This window comes from Manacus candei, unplaced genomic scaffold (assembly GCF_025592945.1).
Source record: "Manacus candei isolate 608988 ecotype Guabito, Panama unplaced genomic scaffold, ASM2559294v1 h1tg000014l, whole genome shotgun sequence".
Taxonomy (NCBI): domain Eukaryota; kingdom Metazoa; phylum Chordata; class Aves; order Passeriformes; family Pipridae; genus Manacus; species Manacus candei.
In genome coordinates this window covers 60,176,891-60,203,975 of record NW_026138062.1, presented here as the reverse complement: position 1 = coordinate 60,203,975, position 27,085 = coordinate 60,176,891, and the positions used below count along the sequence as shown (strand labels likewise).

Below are 27,085 nucleotides of genomic sequence, written 5' to 3'. Positions count from 1 at the left end.
TCATCACCTTTATGGTCTCTGAGAATGAGAGAGGGTTTCTTTGTGTGCAAATTAATAAACTGGTGTAAGTAAAATCAATGAAGAGCAAGGCTACAGCAATGCAAAAACTATTATTCATTTATTGGACAAGTTTTAGTGCTCACGCTTGAGGGTATGGTGGTAACTATGTTAAAAATGCTTGGAACACGGAAACTAACTGGCTGACACCACTGTTTCCCATGAAGCTTTGCAACCTTAAATTGGTACATGTGGTCATCACGGCCCTTGAGCCAGCACAACCAAAGCCACTGCTAAGTTTACCATTGGCTTCATCAGCTAAGAAACTGAGTCCTAAATTCTGGATTGTTCAGGAGCGAAAAGCCTACCTCAGATGTTCCTGAAAGAGATCAATAGTCTTGTTGGATTACAGCTGCACAAGGGTGGTGCAGTCTTGAAGCATGGTCATCTTATACTTTACAGGGAATAGGATCTGCAAGTTGAAGGAACTGAGGTCATCTAAGTCATTAGCTTTATTTGTCTATTCTAAACCAAGAATGTATTGCCAAGGGTGGATGGATGTTGTACAGGCACCCATAGTGGAAACCCAGTCAACCTGAAAAGCAGACTCCTGATGAGCATGATATCCATATTTACTGAGGGTGTGAGTGGTCTGACCTACTCCTGGGTTTGCCCAGAGTAGAGCTCCTAGCTGTTTATGTTATTAGAGGCTTTTAAGATGATATGAAAGAGACTCTCAGTACAGCTGGGTTAGGCTTCTCTTTTTATTGATGGATCTACTCTCATTTTTATCAGATATTGATGTCTTCCAGTGTTGTAAATACCTGGAATTTCCCTGTGTAGGCAGACCTTTGTTGCAATGGAGTTACACTGAGGTCTGTAACAGGTAACACCAGATGCAGTTACATCAGAGACCTCCTGGTGCCGTTTCAGCACACTTCCAGCTACTAGATGCTGGGAAGCTGGTAGGGATGACTGGGTTGATTCCAAGTACAAAGCAGGAAACAGGAAAGTCTAGTGTATGTTGGGAAGCTTATATTATGTTTCCAACTCATTCAGAGTCACTGTGCTGGGAAGCAATTTATATGGAGTTGCTATGTGAAAGAAAGTTGTATGTGTTCAGAATGGCTATATGTATATATAGGAAAGGTAACTGCATATGCCATAGAATTGTGTATCATTAACATGTATGTCTTAAGCAATTTTTATTGGGGTATACAACTGTCAGTGCAGCTTTAAAACATCCTCCGAACTTGCTGTTGCAAGCACATGGGCTGGCAATTTATTTATTAGCTCCAGAGGGAAAGAATTATATCTTCAGCAGACAGCTGATGAGTCTTGGTACTTTTTTTGTAGCCTAATTGCCCTTCTTCTGTAATGACTAACTCTCATCCCACCCTGTCCGTCCTCAAGCTTTCCAAGCGGGGTACATTCCTTCTTTTTAAACGTTTTGAAATGGGCAATCATAGTCTGTCATCCTGCAGACAATAAATTTCCACTGACGATCCCTGCATGAAAGAGAGAAAAGAGATCAGTGAGTCAGAACTGCAGAGGATGCTATACAAGTAAGAATAACTTTATACCAGGTATTGTGGCAACAAAAACATCTGTCTGCCATTAGCTGACTTTTGTCTGAGTGCTTTGTGTTTTCACGGGCTGGTAGTACATTAAATATGTCTGATATTCTTTCATGCTCCCTTACAGGGCAAGAAAATCGGTTCTCTGAATAATTACACCTCTGAGTATTCCTCAGAAAACAATGATTCTTGATGGTGATCAGTCCTAAATTGATTTTAAATTAGAGACCAAGAGGAAAAGGATGGTTCTGTCAAAAGTTGTTGTCATGTGATATATTGCTTAGGAATGTGTAAAAACTAAAATACTTGCGTGATTCTCAAGCCATTTCTAAGTGAGGAGTTATTCATCCAGCAAATTTAACTTCTTTCTTTTTTATATATCTTTCACTACTAGGTCTTCTAGCTAGTGTCCTGTATTACAGATTTGAAGGAATCAATAGTGAGAGAAATTAAATTCATTTCTCATCCTTGATCTCCACAAGTCTCCTGTGAGGAAGAGTAAGCTTTATAAGTGTAAGGAGAGTTCATGGTCTTCTCAATTTGTGAGTGGTGGATGCCTGTATTCTCTCTCAGGAGAATGATATGAAACATACTAACAATTTTTAGTAGGAAATCTTACTGAAGCAACAGGATTCAACAGTGGAGACCTGTGATTTAGTGTCCAATAGCTGCAACATTGGCTATTTCCACCTTAAACAATAAGCTGCAAATTTCCACCTTAGTTTATTCTGCATTAAATTTTCCTTTGACAAAAAGGTATGAGTTCAGAGAGGAACAGTTCCCTCCCTGTTGTGGAGGGAATGTTGAATTTAGGCTGCTTGTTACTGGCTAACATGAATTTAGATAAAAAGTTCAGTCCTTGCAGATGGCAGCTGCCATTCAAATTGGTAATGGGTAGTACTCCAAGAGGTTTCTGGAAGTTTGGATTCTGCTAATAGTGATCTCCTAAACCCAAGGCATGGGACAGGTGATGCTGCTGTCGTGATTCAGTAGGAGCCTGCTTTTTGAGACACCTGCACAGTACTGGTTTTTGAGAGAGGGAACTGGTGCCAAATCTGCTGCCTCTCAGAAATGTGCTGAGACACCTGAGCCCAGATTTTGGTATTAACTGTGCTTATGTGGTTTCATTGACTGGCCGACTCTATCCTGGAATGAGATTAACTCGACTCTTAAACTCTTCGTAGGTATAAATTGTCCCATTTCAGCTTTCGTTAACTGGGATTTTTTAATTGGAAATATACTATGCTACTTCACCAGTTTATGCTGAATGTCATTTGGAACTGGGTCTGTCTCATGCTTCTTAGCAAGTCTGATTTTATATAATGTTTGAATTTGGTTTTCTTTAGATCTTTCCCACATGTTTTGTAATTGTAATTTCCTCATAAAACTGTTACCAAAGGTTAATGAAATGCAAGATTCATTTTTAGGTTTATTTTAATTCCTCATTTAGACTATGTGCATGCTCTTCAAAGACGGTTATTACTCTTTTGCTCACTAAGCTGCCAAGAGAGATAAAAAAATAAAGAGGACTCATATGTGGATTAACAGGATTATACTGGTCAAAATTAAGGTCTGCTAAACTAGCACCCGTTGTCAGAGAGACTTTAGTTTTAAAATCTTAGGTCAAGTAATTTTTCTAAATTAGAATATTGTAAAATTAAAAGTCAAGTTCTTTAAAATAAATGTATTTTAGTCACCTGAGTTAATAACATGCTTTAAAATATTGGAACAGAATTATTTCTGAAGTTTTCATTTAAGCTTGTACTTGCAGACACTTTAGCATAAATGCACATGGTTGATACATTTAATGGCTTGTTACCTTTTTTTTCCTCATTAATTGTGTTTAAAGTTAAGCATATACATGTCCAGCTTTTCAGGATACAGATAATTACTTTGTACTATTGCTGCTGTGTTCTTAATTCAATAGTTATCATCCTGTTTCAATTTGTAGATCCCTTACAAATTTACCAGTGGGGGTATGGATCCCGTCAGGAATTTCCCAATATGGCATACTCTAGAATATATCTGAACTTGCCTTTGCAGATCCTTAACACCACTTTGTAGGTGTCATCCCCCTCAGCTGCTAATTCCATGCATTTTCCTTGGCTTGAGGAATCAATATTGAACTGTCACTTTTGCATTCCAGATCTCTTGTGCTGTCAGATTTAAATTTTTGATGTATAGGGAAAATATCTTTTATCTCCAAATATTGTTGAATAATCTGTTTCCAATCCAGTTAAAAAATTCTGTGAATTCCTATTCATATTGAGTTTCACAAAGACCTCTTTATTCATATGAAACTTATTAGGGACCTTATGTACCCTATAATTTAGCTCAGCTGAGCTTGGTAGATGTCCAGCTTGTCCAGGCATTTCAGATGCACTTACTGCTGGAGTATCTGGGTCTCGATTTATCTTTCAGTGATGATGTCTGAGCAGTTGAGAAGTAACTGACTATTCAGATCACCCAAATAAATGGAGCAGAGAGCAGTTTTGGAAAAGAAATGAGCTTATGACAGTCTGCATGTGCTATTTTTATACTACGTAGCAGAGGACAAGCTGTGGCACCTACCAAGCACGCCTGGTAATCCCCACCTCCCTGTCCAAGCTACTCACTTGCAGGTTGGGCTGCAGTGAACAGTGAATGTTCCAGTGGTGTTCTCTGGGCTTGAGAGGCTGATCCAAACTTGCCACAGCGACACAACAACATTCCACGAGGAAGCCATACCATCATCAGTTAGCACATTTCAGGGTTCAGGCTGAAGCTATTTTGTTGTTTGTTTCTTTGGGTTTAATTTTGGAAGGTATTTTGCCAAGGGTTTACTATGTGGGCAGTTTCAGTTGTTTACAGCCTGCCTCACATGCCCCATGTCCTTCTCTGAAACTTGACTGTATCACTCTGTCGAACAAAAGATACTCTCTTTTCCTGCAAATGTTCCCTTACTTATGTCCTTAGGTCATCCCGTCTGCATCAGTGTTATCACCACACTCCCCAGTGGGTTCCCAGGGATACTTCAGGTCTCTGCTAATTTTTCCCAGCTGTTTCTGTCTTGCTTTATAGACAGTTGTTTTTTTTCCTTTTGACCCATTTAAAATGAGACTGGAAAATGTAAACATTAACCACTTCTGAAGTCTGTTCTCCACACACGAGCAGGTAAAACCCCTGATGATCAACAACAACTTGTTCATTCATTCCTGATACACAGGCATGGAAACTCACCGAGAACAATTACAGAAAAGGAGGTGGGAATACCACCATTCTAAACTTTCTGCATCCTTTGCCACAAACATCACATGCTGTCTCAAATATCTGTGTATCAACAATGACCTCAGTGATGCAGTGTCTTAGCGAGCAGGAAGGGAGGATGTGATTTCTGCAAGTTTATTCAAAAAGTCTAAAAATACCTAGCTGTTTGAAGTGATTGGGAAAGCTTAAACTGCAACACCTTCAGAGGCTTTCTTTTGTGCTCAAGAACATCATGAACTAAATAGTATGGACACAAGTTTAATATGCTTGAAAGTGAAAAGCAATAACAAAATGTTTACACAGACATGCTGCACATCTGCATGCTCCTGGCAGGCTGAGACTTGAAATAGCTTTTTCTTCTGTTCTACCTCAACCAGCTGCAAAGAACCATTTAGGATTACAAACTTTGCTGACTCTTGTGAGCATGCCACTCAGGAGGAGTGTTACAGCATGAATTTGAATTCTGAACTGGGATAGCAGGAGTTTTTTTTCACGTCATACGCTCAGCAACACAAGTTGGCTTTAGTCATTCTGGAAGCTGAGGGCCAGAGAATTCACTGGCACAGTAAAGTTTTCTAGTGTGAGATAAAACATTTTCTCTGTAGTTTTCACCTGCTAATACTGCGTGTAGCCAGTCTTGGCAGACCAGTGCAGCACACGTTGTCTTGCTGTCTGTGCCATGTTTGATAACAAATGCTGTAATATACTGGACTCAGGTGTCTGATAAATGACACCAGCAAAAAAATAGCTCACAATTGATGTATTAGAGGTTAGTTCAAAAGAATCAAGATGCCTCTCCCACAGTCAGGTTCAGTGACTGCTTACACTATCCATAAGCCTGCTCTGTAGTCCAGGGTAGATGGCACTGTCCAAATTCTAAAGCTTTGCAGTTTGGCACAGTAAAGAGAGAGAGACACTTCTATTTAACTGAGCAGAAAAACTATGCGTTTTTTATCTGACTGCAACTTCAGTAGCCATAGGACCTCTCCCAAGAGCATTAGTAAATGTCAAGAATTGACCAGGACTGATCAGAAAAAAGTAGCTAACTCATTTTCTGGAGAGGGATCAATGTGCGCTGCATTACCTTAATTCCTGGTGTGGCCTCAAATCTGTTAGAATTGTGTTCAAATGGATTGGGCAGTTTGCAGCATTCATATTGCAGTTTGTGTGGTCTTATCTTTGCTGACAGATTCCCTGCTTCTTTTCAAAGAAAAGTGGACCAAAAGAAGTCCCTTGTCCCCTGAAGGGACAGGGTGTTCAGGCTGTGTTTTTACCGACCTCAATGAAATCTACTCCAAACAGAGGTAGGTGAGAAACAATACTGAAGGTCTGTTACACTTTGTGGAGCTTAGATTCACCCAAACCTCCCATTGCTATATTTTTCACTACTCAGATGGACATGACAAATGATCCCCTCGAGCATGAAGATACCTTGTTCCCAATACACCACCCTGGACAATGAATCTTATGATTGTGAACTTTGGTCCTCAGAAGTAACTAGCCTGATGCTGAGTACCACAGCAAATGATGTGTAGCCATGCATTGTTGGGGGCAAATGGAAAAGAAAGACTTCTAAAAAAAATTTTCTAATAAAACAAGTGAAAAGCAAACCTGTCCACCGCAGAGAAAGTTGTGGTTGCCCCACGGATGTAATAGTCATAAGTGTACATCATCATGTCCATATCTTCCCCGTAGTGTCCTGGATATTCTGTTGTTAACCTTTATATTAGGGAAAAAGAAGATAATATAATTTACTATCTTAGAGAAGAATCCTGTTGACTGAATACAACTCAGTTAGTAGATTTTTCCTGCTTTTTAAAAAATTCTTGTTTCTTAACAGCACCACAAGATGCAGTCTCACCTATGAGACTGCCTTTCTCTTCTATACAACCAATTCATGTAGCTATTTGAATAAATTTCAATAACTTTAGAACGGTGAAGAGCACATTGTATACATCTGCAGATCTGGGATAAAAGCAGCCTGAACAAGAAGGTAAAGCTTGTCTACTACTTATATCTTTATTGCAGGGTTTTGCTCCAGCCTCTTGTGAGTCTGTTTGGTTTGTTGTTGCAGAGTGCAGTAAATGTTGCCAAGCCAAACAGCTACAAGCATTTATCCATTTATGAATTATATTAAACGAATGTGGCAATTAATCCATTCCTTTTTGCTGTTTCCATTTTCTGCCTAATTTATAGCATAAAAGTATGGACCTGGACAATATTTGCGCAGTGTATTTCATCTAAGAACCTCAACATGCTTCTGCAATTATTAATCAAATTATGATTACTGCTTTCCTGGGAAATAGGGAAGTAATACTGTACTTCATTTTACAGATAATGAACAGATTCAGGAACAGGCTGGGATCACAACCAGTACTTTCTGTCAACATTATGTTGCAGGTCAGGAGTGGAAACCTGGCACTCAGTCTTTCCTTGTATTACACCATTTTACATAGGAGTTGCCTGTGGTGTTGTGTCAGCTTCACTCTGAAATAGCAAAGGGAAGAATCAGGTTCCTTGTAAGGGAGATGCTGTCCCCATGGAAATAAACAGCTCAATTTCTATTGAGATTAGCAGGATGAAGGTACCTTTACAGAAATTCTGACAACTGTTTTCCTGACTGAATCCAGCCCAGCAGCAGTACTTGAATGATGCTTGAAGGTGATTCCAGCACATCCCACCAGCACCCATGTACATGTTTACATTTGGTTAAATCAATGGACTTTAAACACAGGCTTAAATATTTTACTCACTAGGAATATAGTTATTGGGATGGTTTTGAATTTTTATAAGGAGGTGCTTTGGGATATTTGGAGCCCAAACCAGTAACTGTTGGAGTACTCAGAAGCTGAAAGTTTACCTGAAAACTGAGCTGCTTTCCAGGTCATTTTCAGCTTTTGAATATGAAAGAAAAGCATCATTCAGTTGGAACATCATTCCTAACAAATCATTATTTCTTGACAGATGAAAAACAAACCCGAGTGTGAAACTCAAGTATGGCCTTATAAGAACCCTAAGTCTCACTTCTTTGAGCATGTCTCATGCTTGTGTCCCCTGTCCTTTGACCATGGCAATTGTCAAACACATTCTGAGTTATAATACAAGGACACCCACCCCAAAGTGTGTTTCAGAAGCAGAAGATCAGGTCTAGTCACAGCATCTGTTGTCAGAGCTTTGACTGAGGACAGATGGATTTGCAAAGCCCTCTCAGTGCTGTGCCATTGGCAAGAAATATCAGCAGAATTTCAGAGTTCATGCAGACAGCTGCTTTGGACTAGGAGAAATAGAAGAAACCATGTCCATTGGTCCCTCAGCCAGAGTACAGTCCCCATTTTTAGTTTACTAATTTGGTGCCTGATAGCACATCTTCAAAAATATCTGAGTCCTAGAAGGTTTTAAAATGTTGTATCAAGACAAGCTATGGACCATGATTTAATTTTGCCTTCTCCCATCAACTCCAGATTTTGAGGCTTTTTTGGGCTATTATTATGAGAAAACACTAAGACGTGTGTTTATACATGTTCCACCAGTTGTGTTTCAAAACATCTGTTTGGCACTCAGCAAGGAAAATGTTCTGTGAACTTGACCAGCAGTGTGTGCTGGGCAGACGAGACCGTGCACAACACAATGTTAAAAAGCTGCTTCATGCCCTACTCAGAAACAACTGAGAGTAGTTTCTTTGAACTTGTTTCATGAGTTTCTCAGTTGAACAGTGAATCTGATGACAAGCTTCTGAATTGCTGTGAAGGGTCTCACAACTTTGGCAGAAGCATGCAGTGTTATACTGAAGTGCTATGAGAGTGTTCATTTAGCTTCCCTCTCTTTTCTTTCTGACTGCTGTCACCTCCCTCTCCCTCTCCACTAACTTCTCCACATTACCATTGAGTCTCTTAAGGCTCCTCCGCTAAGAAATGTTCAAAAAGCAAATATATGCAAATATTGCAAATAAATGACTTGGGGACTTGAGCTGCTCTGAAGTGTGTCTTGTTACATAGACGGATGCCTACTGACTCCTTTTGTTCTGGAGAGAAAAATTATAAATAGCGCTACGGCAGCAGTGTTCAAGTTCACTTGAGTCTGTGTGGTCTAATTCAGTTCTCTTTGATGTTTGCTGCACTCATTTGTGAAACTGTTCCCCTAAACCAATGTATCTCAAGGTCAGCTGTCTTGCACTGTAGCCTTTAGAAGGAAATGCAGTTGACTGTCCATGTAGCAGGGTTCTGTGGTGTGACCCAGCCCTTTAATATTATCTCCATTTTTTGAATCCGGGGGGTAATTCACACAAAATATGTGGACTGAGAAATGCTCTAGTGTTTAATGCAAACATTATTATCGAATGCTCAGCTGAAAACATTGTGTGTTTTACTCACTAATGCATATAAAATGCATATCAACTTGTGAACCACCTACCAGGGCCTTACAGACATGTAATTTAGTTACAAACATGGTAGCATTTGTAAGCCAGATGTGGCAATGTATAGTTTGTACCTGAGAGGAGTCATGAAACCAGGGAGAGACACTTTTTGCCCTGATTAGTGAGGGCCTGCTCATGAGGGTTTAGATTTCTAAGGAGCCCAAGCCCAAGGGCAAGACTTGTTTGGGAAGAGCCATCCACAGTAACTTGCACAGTGCCCTGTAAGCACTTAATGGCACTGAACTCATAGCAAAGAAAACTTGACTAGGGGAGCAGTGAGAAGCTTAGGAATTGCCAAGTGTCCAGACAGAATTACTGCTGCTCTTTGGGGTGATACAAGTTCTCTAAGACCAAGCTGGGGTGCTTGTGGTGCCTGAGCAGGTATATCACAAAAGGTCCTAAAGAGAGACTTGCAAAGCAGCTGTGAGAAAAAGTGTGATCTTAGACCTAGGCACTGAGTAATTTGGTGCCAAACATATGCCAAGGGGCGTTTGTAGCCCCTGTGTAGGGGCTATCACGGTGCTTTTAGTGGAATTGTCTGTTAAACCCAGATATGCACATAGCTTTTAAGTCTGGGGAATGACTTGTAGGAGAGAAAAGAGTACTGTGAGACCTTTAACAAGTGGTAGTATTTTCAGTCTGTATGATCTATTTGCAAAAAAATAGGGCTCATGAAATTGCTTTTCAAATCCACTTAAGGATAGTATCTGGTGTTTGGTGTTTGATAGTTGGACACGAGACTTAAAGCACTAGTGGCGTTGTCCAGAGAGGATAAAGCAGGTAATTCTATGTTAAAAACATGGGAACAAAGTCTTGTGAAAAGGGATGTAAGTAGTTTGGCCTGTGTGGGGAGTGCAGGGATTGCTGACAGAAAAAGGTATTTTCATAATTTTTTTTTAGCTAGTATAGATTTGATGTGGAATGGTTTATTTTTTGAGTGGGTTGCATCACCCCTCCCATCCCCATGTTTTTCTAATGTACTTCATTCTAATCCTATAAATCTTGGTCGGGGTAGGAAATGTATTGAAAAAAGGCATAAAATCTTCAGGGTTACTGTTGTTTTTATTCTAGCCTGAAAATCGCCGTGTTGTTTATTTTCCATGGTGAAGAATTGCTATGGTAGAGATTAATAGAAAACAGAGTTACTCATTTAGCACTGAGAAAAATGTTTTGTGCTAATTTACAATGATCCATGGCACTCTATTAACAATGGACTTCAGAAATAGTTATCATGAGTCTATTTTTTGCCAACAAGAAGATCAAGTCACAGCAGTCACCTTATTAGTATGTACAGCCTGCTCATTTAAGAAGTAAATGGGAACTGTGGGTATGCCTTGCCTTCAGATATCAAGCAGACAAAAGAAACGAGTCTTTTAAAATATCAGAGACAGTGGTAGAGCTCAGAGTTTCTTTCTCCAGCTGTTGAATATACTTATTCCCTGCTAGTAAGTACATTTTTTTGAAATGCCTACACTTTTCACTTCTTATGCAACTACAGTGCTAACAAGATGAATGGCTCCTCTTTAACCTTTATTTTCCTCTTTGCTGTTGAACTGTTCCTCTGACAATGCCACAGCCAAAAGAAGCAACTGTCACATTTCAAGAGGAAAAAGAGCTTTAACGTTAACTTTCTGAGCTTTGAGGACAAGGAGTGTCTCCTGAATGGCCTTACTGTTTCAGATGTTATTTACAAGCACTTCATGAATGTGGCTCTCCTAAAGGTGAATTTTTTTTTCAAGAACCATGAGCCTGCAAGTTACATTCAGTGAACATGGGAATTATAAACCTCTTTAATCAATTCATTTCTTCCTCCAGCTGGAAGACAGAAGTCATCTGCCTTCAAAAAAGCAAATAATGCTGAAAAGCCAAAGAAGGTCTTAGTAAGCTGGCTACAGACATTCCTGCAAATTCTCCCAGCATAGGTTGCTGGGATGCCAGAGAACTAGGGTTGTCCTGGAGCTCCTCTAGAGATGACCAGTTTTCTTGTGTGGCATTGTGATGTGTGTTTCAGGACTGAGTTCAAGCTTCGGGCTCTAAGATCATAGATTCACCTAGACACATCACTGCTCCCTTCTGCTTGTACTTTGTTGTACTGAAAATCACAAATTCTCACAGGGCTGAGGAGCCATGAGGCTGGCACAGTGGGCCCACAGTTCTTCTTCAAGGCCTACATGAGTTAGTGCAACACAGATACAAGCAACAGCAGAGAGCTCAGGGCAACCTATGCCTGTTCCTCAAGAAAGACATGCCTGAAATAACATTAGCTGGCTTTCTAATGTTAATCAAATGTGTTTCTCCTAAGATATCTGTTGAAGATGGCCCTGGAGGTCAAACTATAAGGTTGTATTTGATGAGTTATAGAAACAGAAAAACAAACCAACCAACCAACCCCAACTCCCAACCCCAAACTGTTAAATACCTTAAAAAAGGGAAAAAAAGAGGGGAAGGGAATTGGGTTGCCCAGAACTGCATGTTTCCACTGTATCTATTCTGAGTTCACCTCCTGGTTTGCATCTCTGCTATTGGTTATCTCTGAGAAACCTGCATAGGATCACATCAGTTTCAATATGTCTTGTGTGGCAGGTCGAGTCAAGAGAACAAATAAGTACTTTTAAACCCCATGACTCTTGGAAAATGTAATTGTTGCCTGGACAATGTCACCATGACAGAGAGCAGCCACAGCTCCAGACAGACCTTCTGGCATTTGGACTGCTGGTTGTTTGGAGAGGGGAAATAGTCATAAACAGTCTGTGCAGACTTGGGCCTGCTCAGTGACATGTGTTTGCTTTTGAGAGTATGGAGTCAAGCTTTCATTTCTTGGCAAAGAAAAAAGTCTGAACTCTAATGGGACCACTTAGTGACACTGTCTCTGCATCTGTGATGGATATGCTTCCTTTAGGGTGCAAATCAAGACACAGTTTATTTTATTGTGGTAGCAATCCCTAGCCAGGTAAAGTAATAGGAGCTTTTCTGTGTCCTGTGAGGAATGTTAATTATTTTCAGTATGTTAAAAATTTGCAGAATTCATGCCAAATCTTGTCATGATGAGGGAGGAAACAAAGTACTTGTAAAAAAATTTTACAAAGCAAGTGCAAAACTATGAGACTGGAAAAGATTAGTACATTTATTTATTATATGAGCTTACTGTACAGGTAAACTAGAAAAATTAATTGTGAGATGAGCTGTGAAACAGAACTGTTGGGTTCTAAGAGTAAGGATATAGATTCTACCAAGTAAAATCCTTATGCATGTATTTGACTTTAACTGTGCTCTTAGGCAAAATGTTTAAGTGTGGGTTTCAGTCAGCATGCTGGTGTCATAAATTAGTATTCCAATAAGCATTAGCAGGTCTCAAGAAACACAGGAATGTTCCAGCTGTAAAAACCAGGTCAAATTCTAACAAACCATTTGCATAGCTCATACACATAAGGAAAACCTGCCTTTATTCATTGTAGGGAAGGCCAACTCACTTGGGGAGGAATGTACTCCTGAAATTGAGGAGCCAAGAGAAACCACACATAAGGATCAGCTGCTGCTTTTATATTTGCCAGAGAGCCCTCTGTGGAGAAAACTGGAAGAGGACGGGATCAAATACCCAAGGTAAGAGCTAATTTGAAACAAAGAAATTTTTTACACCTCAGTATTGTCAGTTTTCATAAAAATGCCTTTCTGCCCATATTTAAGGATTCATACTTAAGGATTCATTGCACATTAAAATTTAAGGCTGCTGAGAAATTCTGCAGCTCTGATTGTCTTTGAATATGGATTTTCCATGGTCATATATGATCCACAAGGCTCTACCATCTTTCCATATTTTCTTGATACTACTTTTCCACATAGTCATATACCGGTTGCATGCAAATAAGCTGCTTCAACCAAGAAATAGGAGTCAGTAGCATGTTAATAAACATTCCTCCACAGTTAGTTTATTGACAGCTAGTTTCTGGAACAGAAAAAATGCCATTGTAGGTTGGGGCAGAAACTACAATAAATAATGATACTATCTACTCACACATTTTTGTTATGTCTTATATGCATATACATTTTGAGGTCTTACCCATGGCCCAGAAGTGCTTTGCAGATTGTTTGGAAAACATTCTCTCTGTCAAATGCATCTTAAACAGAAGTGTGGAGTGTGAACAATATCTTGTGACAATAACTTGGAAATGCCCATGGAAGTGAGTGAGATCTCCTGGGCTCAGGGAATGGGAATTTTAGTTGCTGTACACTGAAGTTTAACAATTCAGCCCAGTCACATCTGTAGTAGTATAAGTGGGCCTAAAGGATGGGGTTTCACACTACCCCATTGCAGTTCATGTTGCTCATATATAAGCCTAACAAGTAGTACTCACCCAGAGTATTAGTGCACTGTCTTGGCAGGGTGAAGGAAATAAAACAGGAAAGAAACAATTCCCAGAAAACAATAAAAAAGAGACAACTGTTTTGGAGGGTAGAGTTTATCTGCATGATGTGGATCCTCCAAGCAAAAAAATCCTCCTGTGTGGGACCCCAGGATAACTCTGGTGGAAAGGGACCTCAACAAGTCTCTGCTACAATCCTCTGCTCAAAGCAGGCTCAACCACAAGGTCAGACCAGGCTTCTCAGGCCTTTATTCAGTTCAGTCTTAAAAAATTCCAAGGAGCCTCAGCGAGCAACCTGCTCTACTATCTCACTGTCTTCATTGAGGAAAAGATTTCCTTTGTATCCCAGTGAACAGCTGTCCTGTCCTCAAGAGTGTCAGCTGCTCACTCCAGTTTGGAATCTTATGCAAACTTGGTGAGCATGTGCTCTGTTTCCTTGTCAAGGTCATTGACAGAGATGTTAAGCAGGACAGGTCCCAGGGCAGACCATTAGTTACAGTTCTCTGCTCCTAATGGGCACCCAGGCAGGGTATCCCCCTTTAACCACTACCCTCCCAGCCTGTTAAACCCATCTAGTTGTATGTCCATCCAGATTGTAACATCCTAATTTGGATAAATGCATGTGGAAAGAGCTTATATCCACCTTGCTAACTCTAAAGGCAGAATGAAAGCGTGAAAGAAATTGTAAGAAATATATTGTAAGGAGACACTTCAAGAGAGTAAGGTCAAACAAGACTCTCAAGTAGGAGAAACTGTATGAGAGACTCTCCAGGCCAAGGGTGGATATAGGAGTGTCAAGATAGACCAGTAGCTTGAACAGAGTGAAGTAGGCTCCTGGTGAGTGACTGAGTCTGGTACTACATGGTACAAGATGGTTTTATAATGAACCCATAAGCACAAACTATGCACCAGAAGCTTTTCACAAGCCAGGTGACAGGTCTTTCCAGAAGTTCTACAGTTCTTCTGTTCCAGAAGAATTGTGAGCATGTGGGATTTCTACCCTGCTTAGAGGGAGAAACACTTCACCTGCCTTTGAAATGTTGCCTTTTCTGCATGGAACTGCAGCTGAATTGCATAAGGCATTCTTTTCCAAGCATAAAAATGGAGTGTTGTCACTGTTGGAAACAAAAGGGCAGTATAGGAATTCATGTGCAGCTGGGATGGAAACTAAAAACTTCAGCAACCCCAAACATTTACATTAGGATTTGCCTTACACTGAATGTCAATTTGCAAGGCAGAGGCAAAGCTGTTCCCTGTTGTCAAGACAACGTCTAAGGGAAGCAGAACTGCCAACAAAAGAAGTCAGAGAAGATTTCTCTTGTCTCTCTGAAAATACATGCAATATTAGAGGAGTAAGATAAATTGGAAGAACTGCTTAAAAGTCAGAGTGAGTTTCCCTCAGAGGGAAGAACCTGGGCAGGTATGTAAATAAGCCCCCCAGTAGAGAACATTCGTAGGCAGTGTCAGCTGGAAAGAAGACAGAAGAATGTTCAAAAGAATGTTCAAAGACTTTGTTACAGAGTTTCTATAATTTGAAGTCTTTAAAAATAATAATAATAATAAAAACATTTCTTTTCTTTCTGGCTGCAAGTAGACCAAAGGATGAAAAACAAGGCACTGCTGTTGTGTTTGGCCAGTAGCCAGCCAGCCAAGTAAGACCAAGGGGCATCTAAACAGTCTGTATGGATCTCAATGGGAAGTTACTTCAAAGTTGAGGTCTGGAAACCAAGATTCAAGCACATATTTCACCCCCCCTTTTTTTTTTTGTTTTCTTTTCCCCTTAAATGCAGGCAGATTATTCTTTGTATCATTAAGAATAGCTGAATTTAACCTGACTGTAACCCTGGAGCATGAAATTATGAGTTCTGTTAGACAGAATGGACAGGAGCAGTATGAGCTTTCTCTACAGTCTGCTACTGTCTTCAGTCTTAATTTAGAGAAACCACACCTGCGGATAGACCAAAGATTAGGATTTGTAGCTCATTTTTTCCACAGCCTCTGTGAAGTTGCCAGCACCAGTTGTCATATTGTGTTGAGGTGAGACCACTTTTTTTTTTTTTAAGGTTTATGGTCAGTAGTTTGACTTTGGTCTTCAAACAGCCTTGAGAGAGGAAGCAAGTTGTATGCACTACAGATATTTTTTCTGAGGTAACAGGTCTAAGTTCACTCCTGTAAGTCATCGTGGCACAAATGTATAGTGCAGAGATGCTCTTACTACTGTAAATGTGCTGTATTTATAATGGGAAAATGCCATTTGACTTTGGAGACTTCTGTCATGGTTTCCAGTATAGCCAGGTACTGTGTTGTGCTGTTCATTGTAACTGTGCCCTCCTTCTCTTCCCTTAGCCATAGATCCTTACAATCCTGTAGCAGACTGGAAATAACATGCTTAGCCCCGTAAAAATCCATTTACTTTTCTCAGACAAGGTTTTTGACAGGCCAAGGAGCCAGAGACATTTCTAGGGATTGTTGGGGGAAAGAGGTTGACAGGTTTGGTTTCTGCTTGAACTCACCAGCATGAATATGGGCATCTCCGGCTATAGCGGCAGCAGTAAAATTGCCATTCACGGTCCAGCACAGATGGAAAATACTGGCTCTGGAAACCAGCCACCAGCCCATTGTTTGAGCAGGTTTGATACCTAATAACAAGGGGAAAGAAGAGAACACATAGGGAAAACATATTAGATTCCTGGAAATTTTCAAGCATTTCTGAAAACAGCATTAAAAAATTTGATATAGTGTGGAAGCTAAGGGTTCAGCTTTGTGCTGAGAAGCACTATTTGCACTTGCTGAGTCTTGAGTAACCATTTTGTTTAAGAAAGCAACAGTAGTTAACTAACATCTAAACATTTATGTTGCACTTAAAACTATTTAAACTGGTTTAAAGTATTTAATCATTCTAGTATGCTAACCAGGCAAGAAGGTTGTTCTAGTGTTAATATTCTCAACTGTTTACAAATCATGAGACTGACTTCAAAATAGTCCATTAATATTTTTGTCTTTGACTGTTGGTATTTGAGGAATTGGGCTTTACTTAAACAATCACTTCAACTGCTTATCTATTAAAAAAAAAGGACTCTCAGAAACTATTTCATAAGAGAAGTTAATTTATTTTTTATTTATTTGTTTCACAACTACCTGTCTCCAGGAGAAGGGACTCTTAAATAAAAATGTTTAGGCTTGTGACGAAATCATGATTTGATAGCAATCACATAAGGAAAACTGAAACTCAGATTTTACAAAATTCTAAGACTCACATAAATTTTATGACTGGATTCATGCTTTCTGTGTACTCGGGAATTCTGTCATACATGTGAATGCCTTCAAGTAGAATAGACATAGATCTCAAAGCTTCTCTGTCTGCAGACCCTTCAAGCACCTGCACGCTGTTACCCAAAGTAGTTCAAGTGATAATCCATTTGAATAGTTTGCTTCTTGGACGTTAAAGACCAGGAGAACATGAAAATAGACAGGTCATTAATTTAGCTATTGAGTGTTCATTCTCTCGAGCACCTTCCTAGCCTCATTGTTTCCCTATTGGGAAAATTACAGGAATTTAGTGCCTTCCATTTCCTTTCCTTTCTTTTCCCTTCATCAAGGAAAACTGGCAGCCTAGACCTGCACCTGCAGCAAACCTTGTGTGCGATACCATAAAATAGATTACAATTATATATCCAAAAGACACTTTCAGAGATAACTGTAGGATTAACAAATACCAAAACTTTCCCCTAGTTTCATTCAATGACTTTGTAGTTTATTCTAAAGACCTGAAGTTCCCAGAAGAGAAAACACATCATCTGGGAGGGTTTGGTGTTTGAAAAGTCATTCTCTTGTGCATACAGGTGTCAATGCCCACAAAGAAACATGAGGCTCAAGTGTTTGTATGCAAAAGCTGAAAATCTGATCAATTTTGACCAGAGCAGGGACGAATTCCTCTGCCTAACTTTTGGCCTCCACCTTTGAACCCAGGGGTCTCTTCCCTATATTCCTTCCACTGTGTTCTGTTGTTCAGACAAGAGTATTTACATTTGTTTGTATCCCTGCATCTCCCACATGTCTAGGACCACACGTACTTGCTGTGCTTTGTGAGACTTTTTCAAGGACCTCGAGAGTTAAGTAGTGATGGGGACTCTGAGTTGCTATGGTATCATACCAAGTAAGGCAGTTTGGCTCTCACTCAGAGAATTTCAGCAGGCCTTTGATAGGAAGTTGCTCTGATTTTTGGCACATAGGCCATAGGAACATATGGCTAAGACTCTGTGTAAACATATTGGATAGTTGCAGATGATTGGTGTTATTCTGGTGGAAGAATGGTTGAGACGCAGAAATACAGGAATCAGTTGTACCTGTTGCAAGATGAGCATTAAACTGTGTAAAATAGAACCAAAATTGTGCCTCTTCATCTTCTTCTGCCTCCCCATCCCTTCCCAGTTGCATGCATTTGCATGGCTCAAGTCCTTGTGCCCCTGGGAGATTTTCTAGCTCTTTTGCATAGGTGCAATAAGGAGAGCATTTTGTTTCTCCATATCCTTTGCATTTCCTCTCAGAGGCTCAGCACTGCCCTGCAGTTTGCTCATTCCCACCAATCAGCACCTGATATTCCTGCTCATACTTGTCTTTATGGAATGTTCTTCCTTCTTTTCCTACCTACTCACATTCAGCCTGGGAAGTTCTGCCCTCTTTCCCACTGTCTTTGCCCTACAATAGTTTTTATTTTCTTGACACCTCTACTAATACAGTCCAATTTTGATGGAAAGATTAATTTTGAGAGAGATGTCACTGATGGACCCTTCTCTCTACAGGGAATTGAAACACAAAGCTAGCTAGAATAACACTCATACGTAGGTATTTGGGCATCTGACTTTAGGAAGGTTTGGTTATTTTTGATCCTGATTCTGTATTGTCAAGATAAGTTTTATTAAAAAAATATAATTGGAGTTGCTTTAAAAATTAGTTTCTTAGATGGAAGGTATAGCTGGACATAAGTAATGTCTTAGAATTACATATAAAATAAAATATAATTATATTTTATTTTGAAATAATAAATAATAAAATTTGAAATGCATATTTAAGTTCATGTCCACTTCTCTCTGCTTCTGTCTCACCCACAAAGATGTGCAATCTGTTATTCAAGCCCAATATTGGGTTCAGTGAAAGAAAGATAATAGTGATGTTGAAGTACTTTTCTTCATCTTTATGGTAACATAATTTTTTCTTTGATCTTTTTAATTTTCAAGTAAAATCCAAATACTTCTTCAAAATTGAAGAGATAGTCTCAGAAACTGAAGTGCTTATTTGTGAGCTCATATAAAATATTTTCTTCTCTTCCTTTTACCAGTTGGCCTCTTTGCTACAAGCATTAAGTAATTCTTCAGGGGAAACAAACAACCCCTCCCCACACACCTTTTTAGTCAGATGCTCTGTGCACCAATCTGAAAACAACACTTAATATGTGAGAATTTTTTCCTTCTCTGTTGAATTCACTGCTCTTGTCACAGCAAATCCTGCAAGCAAGTAGGGTGAATAAAAACTAGTGATTCAGGAACTTTGATTTATGGCCAAGTCAAAAAAAGCCTTTCTCACTAGACCCATTCTGTAGCACTTTTGTTATAAAGGATAGTTCAGTATTCAGAGTTAATGTCACTGGATTCTCCTCACTCATGAAATCTCTGATATTGCTAAGAAGAGAGGAAGAAACCTCTTAGAAGGTGAATGCAGAAGAACATGAGAAATCAGCTGGGACTCTGTGGGACTAAACTTAGTTGTTTTCTTTTTCTAGTTGGCTCAAGTTGCAATGCACTAAGAGTTGCCTTTTGGATCTGGTACTGGGAGAAGAGGAGGTGAGCTGGTGAGGGAGTGGGAAAATTGGTGGTGGCGAGGGTCAAGTGCTCTTGAATGGGAAGTTGCCCTTCCCTTGTCTGCAGCTGTTGGAAATGACTGCAATGTTTCACAGAAAGTAAGTAAACTATATAGCCTTATTCTGGCAGGAGTTCTGTGTAGTAAAGGGATATGGTATCTGAGACTTTCCTGGCCTACTGCAATTGCTGTGTAAAGCCTCTCCTCTGCCAAATCTTCTTCTGAACCGGTTAATGAGTGTTTTACAGCTGAGTTCTGTCATAGCAAGCAACCAAAGTGTGCATCCATGTTACCGATTTAATTCAGGTCAGGACTGCTCTCGTTGTTCACCGGTGTTTATCTGTGAGATCAAATTAGAGCTGGTTTGAAATAAACCTGCTCAAAATGCATATGTGGATTTTGGGTCCGTGCATGACCTGTTTCACTCTACAGATGCACTTAGATTGTGCCACATTATTTGCAAACATTGATACAGCCTTAGCCACCAAGTTTGTACCCAACTGACTGAACAGTTGCCTGCCAGACTGAAGACAACTATTGCTTGCAATAGTATAATTGTTTTGAGCAATGGCACCAGTTATGGTGACACTTCAGAATTATGCCTACTTCTTATTATTGCTCTCTGCTAGACAAAGCCCAGAGTGCTGTGCCTGCCAATGCTGATGCTGTGTGGTAAACCTCTCTCTAAGGCCCCCTATTCCTTGAAACATAAGCAGTAATTTATCCAAAGAGGAAGTCTGTTCACTATAAACCTGCTCAGAGAAGCCCAAGTCAAGGTGCAGTAAGTGGTGCTGCTAGAGCCTATACTGAATTCCTGTTGCACTGCTCATGATAGTGCTTGGAATAGAGCTCCCTGAAGCTCTCTGAGCCTGACACACAGCTCAGTAGGCACTGGGTCATGCTGCATTGAGGGCAATTTGTTCCTTACAATAAGGTACCCTGAGAGCATCATTCCATGCCCCTGTGGAGGGGAGGCCCTATACTTCTCTCCTGAGTTATTTTTATGGAGTATAATTTGGTTAATTGCATGATGGGAGACTTATATAAGAGGCTGAGAGAAGTCTTAGGACACCTGAAACTCTGGCACTCAGACGGAGGGAATGATTTTCATGACTTTTACATGTTTGATTAGGCCATGTCAGTCTCCACTAGCCACTTCTATTAGGTGTCTTCACTATCTGTTGTGGGATGGTGAGACATGTCTTGACTTCCACTTTCCAAAGACAACCTCTATAGCATCCTCAGCAATCTTTTTCTTTTGTTTAGGGGTCAGTCATGATTTATTTTCTTCTCCCTGACTTAAGGGAAGGCAAGACCCTGTTCACCCTGACGATTTCTTTTTGACTGTGACTGATGAGGCGCCCTTATCTACAGAAACACTCCTCTTCTCCTCAGATGCTCCCACTGGACTCAGTCCATTGCAGCTGTGCTAAAAGCTTGTAGCACTAGTCCTTTAACATAAACCTAGAACTCTGAAGAAAATTAACTTGTTTGTGTAGATAGCACAAATGGGAGCATTTTGAAAGGGCAGCTGGATTAGTGGGTTTGGGTAATACAACCTCAGATTTGAAACTTGGGATTGGTCAGATCGAGAACAGAAGCAGTTCCTCGCAGATATAGTGAGTTGTGCTGCCAGTGCCTGAACAGGAGGCTCCTACAGACACTTCCTTTGTTCATTAGTCTGTCTTTGCACCTAGTTTGTGGGCACAGGGGGGTGAGAATGGGAGTGGAGACAGAGAATCTAGATATCTGTTTTTTCCAAGTCTCATCTAAACACTTTCTCAGAAGTCTAAACAAGGAAAAGATGCAATAAACATGGATTAAACAGCACTTGGCTGGAAAAGTTTCTGCTCCGTGCTTTACAGCTAACTGAGGATATGGCATGGTTTCATCTCTATTATATGGTGTAAAACAAACATTTTTTCCTGGAAGGAAGAGTTGCTTTTCTTCATTTACAAGCTTTTGTTTGTTTGTTTGTGTGATCCCTGTCTTTTGGCCTGATAATTTTTGGGCAAGAAAAATAGTTTTTCCCTAAGTACCCTGTTCAGAGACTGGTCTATACAGGCAAATCTGTAGTATTCAGCAAAGCAGTGAAGAGCAGTCTCACCTGCCATCACTCAGACCTTAGGTGGTGAAATATTTATAAAAGGTCACGCTTCCTCCAGTACAACTGGACCTAAGAACATAAACATTGTGCTCCCTGAAAGATGGATTCTTTGAGATGTTGCAGAATATAAATGTTGCTGCAGAATCAAGGCATGCATTGCCCTACTCCAGACGTGAGTACCAAATTATCCAGGAACTGGTTCTGCTCCCAGTTGTTCTCTCTCTATTGAATAGCATCTTGGTTAGCAGATAGCCTCTGAAGGACTAAGGTGTTGGGACAGATTCAACAAAGCTTTTGTGCATGTACTTAACTTTAAATGTGTTCACTGATTAATGAAGGTGAGAATGTATCCCTGGTCACCTGATTCAATTGATTGCCAAAGTTTTCCCTATGAATCTTGTAACATGTTCACAAGCTCCTCATGAGCATTCAGTAAAACACAAAAACACGTAATCTCTTCAGAAGTGTATGTGCATATATGATTAACTTCAGGGATGCATTTATTGAGTGAAACACCATAGATATATTCTGAAATGCCACTAGGTAATTCTAGGTAACTGTCAGAGGAGATTGTTCTTCATGAGCCTGCTTGTGGAGAGAGATGGGGTGTCCCAGAGAGCAGTTTTTAGAGCACCTGTTTCTCTCCATTGACCCTGGAAGGAGGCAAAGGTCATAAACTAGGCATTGTGATTAGATGTCTAATGTGAATCTATGTCATAGTCCTCCTTCTGTTAAATAGGTTTTTTAATATCTGAAATATTCAAAGTCTTACCGTTTAATTCTCTATGTTCATATAATACCTAGTGTTAGTGAGGGAAGCAAACTTACCAGGAAGCTCTGTCAGTGGTTCCCTCTTGCCTCCCAACTCTCCTATCCCTATGCTCCACATATCCATTTCTGCCATTTCTCCCCAAGGACTAAAGGCAAAAGAAAATAATCTTTCTTCTCCGTTTTATATTCCCACTTCATTTTCTCTCTTAAGCTTTTCTTGGTTTGTTGTCTTTTCTAAATAAACCTCTCTTGGGTTTGGCTCTGTTGTGCAGCTGCACCATAGTCAGGAATGGTGATTTGTGAAATGCCATAAACAGAATTTGTCAAAGCTAATTTTTTTGGTGTTTCTGCCAGACTAGAGTTTCTGAGATATGGCTGAGAAACTGGAGGGAATTCAGAGAAGAGCTGTAGACATGATCAGTACTTGCTTAGGAGTGTTGGAATATAAAATTTCCAGAGAAGAACTAGAAGAATGGAGATGTGTTCAGCCTGAAAGTAAAAGCATGGGAGAAGGTGTGTGGGTGAGGGAAAGGCATAGCTGCTACCTATTATAAAGTTAAAGAGACTTTACAAAAGGATGCAGTGAGCTTTTTCACATTACTCAGTGAAGGTAAAGCAAGGAATAAAAAACCTTGATTACAGCAGAGCAGCAGCTTTTGGTACCATCTCCCATGGCAAACTCCTGGAAAAGCTGGACAGGTGCACTCTTGGCTGGGTTAAGAACTGGCTGGATGGCCAGTGGTGGTGAGTGGTGCTCCATCCAGTTAGTGGCCAGTCACTAGTGGTGTCCTTCATGGATCGGTGTTGGGCCCAGTCCTGTTTAATATCTGTATTGATGATCTGGATGAGGGGATCAAGTCTACATTAGCAAATTTGCAGATGACATCAAGTTAGGTTGGAGTGTTGATTTGCTGGAGGGGAGGAAGGCTCTGCAGAGGAATCTGGACAGGCTGGACTGATGGGCCAAGACCAAGTCCATGAGGTTCAATAAGGCCAAGTGCCAGGTCCTACATTTTGACCACAACAACCCCATGCAGGGCTACAGGCTGGGGACAGAGTGGCTGGAAAGCAGCTCAGTGGAAAAGAATCCAGGAGTCCTAGTTGATAGTGGCTGGATGTGAGCCAGCAGTGTGCCCAGGTGGCCAAGAAGGCCAATGGCATCTGGGCTTGTATCAGAAATAGTGTGGCCAGCAGGACCAGGGAAGTGATTCTTTCCCTGTACTTTGCACTGGTGAGGCCACACCTCAATTCAGGAAAGAGACTGAGGTGCTGGAGTGTGTCCAAAGAAGGGCAACAAAACTGGTGATAGGACTGGAGCATAAGTCCTATGAGAAGTGGCTGAGGGAGCTGGGCTTGTTTAGCCTGGAGAAAAGGAGGCTTGGGGAGACCTTATCACTCTTATAGCTGAAAGGAGGTTGTAGCCCTGTGGGGGTCAGTCTCTTCTCCCAGGCAACCATTGACAGGACAAGAGGACACAGTTTTAAGTTGCACCAGGGGAGGTTTAGGTTGGACATTAGGAAGAAACTCTTCACAGAAAGGGTGGTCAGACATTGGAATGGACTGCCCAGGGAAATGGTGGAGTCATTGTCCCTGGAGGTGTTTAAGAAAAGACTGGACATGGCACTTAGTGCCACGGTCTAGTTGACATGGTGATGTTTGGTCATCGGTTGGACTCAGTGATCGCGAAGGTTTTTTCCAACCTAATTGATTCTATGATTCACTGAAATTTTAGCAAAAACTTGTCAGATTTGTAGTTATTGGTGGCACAAGCCATTGAATATCCCTGGATGTGATATGCAAGGTGAAACAAAATACTGTGTGAAATAGAGCTGAAGAAAGAATATTACAGTCCATCCTACAAGGATGGGAAATGAACTATCAAGTCCAGCAGAGTGCTGTGTCAGCTGACATGAGAGTGATATATTGCTCACCAACAGATTGGGTTGTTGGGAGTTCAACAGGGAAGAGAGCTGGCCAAAAAGGAACTAATGGTACAGATGGTGACTCACATTTGTGGTCCCACTTGATTACTGAGTGAATCTCTTTAAAACTGGGGATGGCTCCAAATAGCATTGAGCTGGGCATGACAGAGAGAGAGAAGAGAGGCAGCTACGAGAAGTAAGAATGCCAAGAGAATAAGTAGGATTTTCAAAGGTCCCACAGGCTACATCTGTGCCATCACATTCATCTGAGGTTTGAGTCTGGACTTGGACACTCCAGGCTGGCTGCCTGCTGGCCAATACTCTCACTGCAGTCTGGGATGAGACTGCTGAGTTCTTGGGCAGCAGCAGTGTTGGCATGATGAAGGATGTTCTGGCTTAGAGCAAACCTCTCTCCATGAAGCACTGTAGATACAACTAGCTCAGCCCTGGGTGCAGAAAACTAAAAACTGGAGAACCCAACCAGACACAGCTTTATGGAAGATTCAGGGAAATAGCCCAAGTGACTAGGAGCACAAGTCCATCTTTGCAAAGGGGTATATGTTCCCTAATCACTTTGGTGATCTCCCCTACCCCCAAAATAGAAGAAAGAAAGTAGATCTATGCAGAGTAGACATGTAGATGTAAGGATGTTGGACTGGGAAGGTGAGCTGAGGAAGATGTGCTGAAATAACTCCAAGAGCTAGGAAAGAGAGAGAGAAACAGAGTTAAACACATTGAAGAGGGGTTGGAAAAGAAATACATTTGAAAAAAAGATAGGATTTGTTATAGGAAAAAGTGTAGGCAAGAAACAGAACAGTGTGGAAGGATTTTTTTTAAGAGGTGAAGGAAATGAGATTCAGATAATACACTGTGGATGCAGTCATGCTAAGCATACAGAGCATGGTGAGGAATGGTTAGACAGCAGAATAAAATGCTCTGTATAGACTTATGTGGTATCCTGTTTGCGAGAAGTGAACTTGAACAATTGCTGCCAGGGATTTTTAGAAAGAGAGTAATAATTTTATTTTGAACAAAACAAAGGTCTAATTCAAAATTATTATGAAATAAGTAGAAATTCCATCAATGTAAAAAAAATGAAGTGTCACCCAGGATTATCACACTGTCTTCTTTCTCCCTGTTTTGCAGTCCTCCCCCTTTCTTTTCCGTTCATATTCCAAAATTAAGTATAGGGTCAGTCTTTTTTTTTTTCCCTTAGCAATTGCATCAGCCATAGGCATGTATCACATGGTAAATGAAAGATTATGAATAATTCAGAACAAAATTTTGAATCATTTAAAAAGCAGAAACTTCACATCTCATTGCTGACCTATTCCTACATAACCAAATCTACAGAAAATCACGTTGCAATTTCTACAACAAAACCATTTCAAGCATTTGAAAATATTCCTGCATGCATTTCATTCTATTCAAAGACTATTTCAATCTCAGAGTTTTCCAAAACTCTGTTTCACATTTCATGAAAAAATAATCAGGAGATAATTAAATACTGGGCATATGCTGTCCGCACATGAATACTATACATATTTTCAAAAATTTTTGTGATGTTTGCCTCCAACATTGATGGAAAACATAACATGTCATTAACCAGTTAAACTGACTGTATTAGGGAACTAACATGATCTCCTGCTATCATCATGCACATACATGTATGCCACCATTATCACTTGTTAGTGTGAATTTTTGGCTCCTGTAACAACAGCACAACTAGTAAAAAGCCTTTGTCTAAGCCTAAGCCAAAAAGCTTAGCAATAAAAACAAGAAGGAAAAAGCCAGTGCAATATAGAGATTATTTTTCCTGGTGATAAGAGCATGACGATGGAATGAGGAGTTTTAGAATTTGTTCCCCAGTTTAATCACTGATTCAGTGTGACTTTTCAAGAGGGACTTTATCCTCTCCTCACTGAGGGTTCCTGACTGATTTTCCTTATCTTTGAAACAATAGCAAGACTGACCCACTTTACAGCTGATGTTTTGAGTGACCAAAGGACATGGAGTTTGTAAAGCACACAGCAAGAAATCGCTACAGAGAAGACAAATGTGATGCTGATCACCTTCCATGCATCATGATTAATGAGTCTGAGGCAGTCGTTCATGGCAGTGAAGCTGCTGGTTATCATGGCGTTAATATGCATTTACATTGCTCTGGCAGTATTAGAACCCGCATTCCACAGGGGTTATCAGGGCAGTGCCCTCCAGGGATGGTTGGGGGTATCCTACCATTCGGTTCCTGCCCTGTTGATCTCTTCCCACCAGCACTCTGTCGGCTCACCGAGGCTCTGGGATGCTGGCATGCAGGCATAGTTCCACAGTCTGTCAGAGCCTTCCTTCTTGCTGAAAACACTTCTGACGGCCACGATCACCTGCCCATGTGGGCACTGGAAGTTAAAACCCTGCCGGTACACATTGACCCATTCATCATTATCTCCATAATTATAGGGACCATAGTAATAGTCACTGTACTGGCCCCATGCCACAGTCACCAGAGGCAGGAACACACAGAGAAGGACAAGGTCCATCCTGAAGATGTTCCTGGCTTAGAAATGCCCCGCTGGTTTGTTGGGCTGGCCCTTTTATATTGCATCTAACATTTGGCTTCCAGATGTTATATTTCCAGATCCAAGTGCAATGTGTCATTGCTTAGCAAACCTCCTCTGAGTTACAGCCACGTCCAATTAATTTTAAGGTGGAATTCTGCAAGTACAGTGAGTCTGCAGTGCCTAAGATCAGGGTCTTCCCACTGCCACAAACCATCTGTGATCCTTTACTGCAGAGCTACTGTATAGAGCAAGCTACACATCATAGTACAACTGTCA

General features: G+C 40.6%; 1 protein-coding gene across 1 annotated transcript; it reads right to left on the bottom strand.

Moving 5' to 3' along the window:
• Positions 1–352: 352 nt before the first annotated feature.
• Positions 353–26,830, bottom strand: DPT (dermatopontin). Its single transcript, XM_051781082.1, has 4 exons — positions 26,490–26,830; positions 16,109–16,234; positions 6,432–6,539; positions 353–1,505 (listed from the first exon to the last, which is right to left on the bottom strand). Exons 1-4 carry the CDS (start codon positions 26,786–26,788, stop codon positions 1,439–1,441), a joined length of 600 nt encoding a protein of 199 aa, XP_051637042.1. The 5' UTR covers positions 26,789–26,830; the 3' UTR covers positions 353–1,438.
• Between the last annotated feature and the right edge of the window lie 255 nt (positions 26,831–27,085).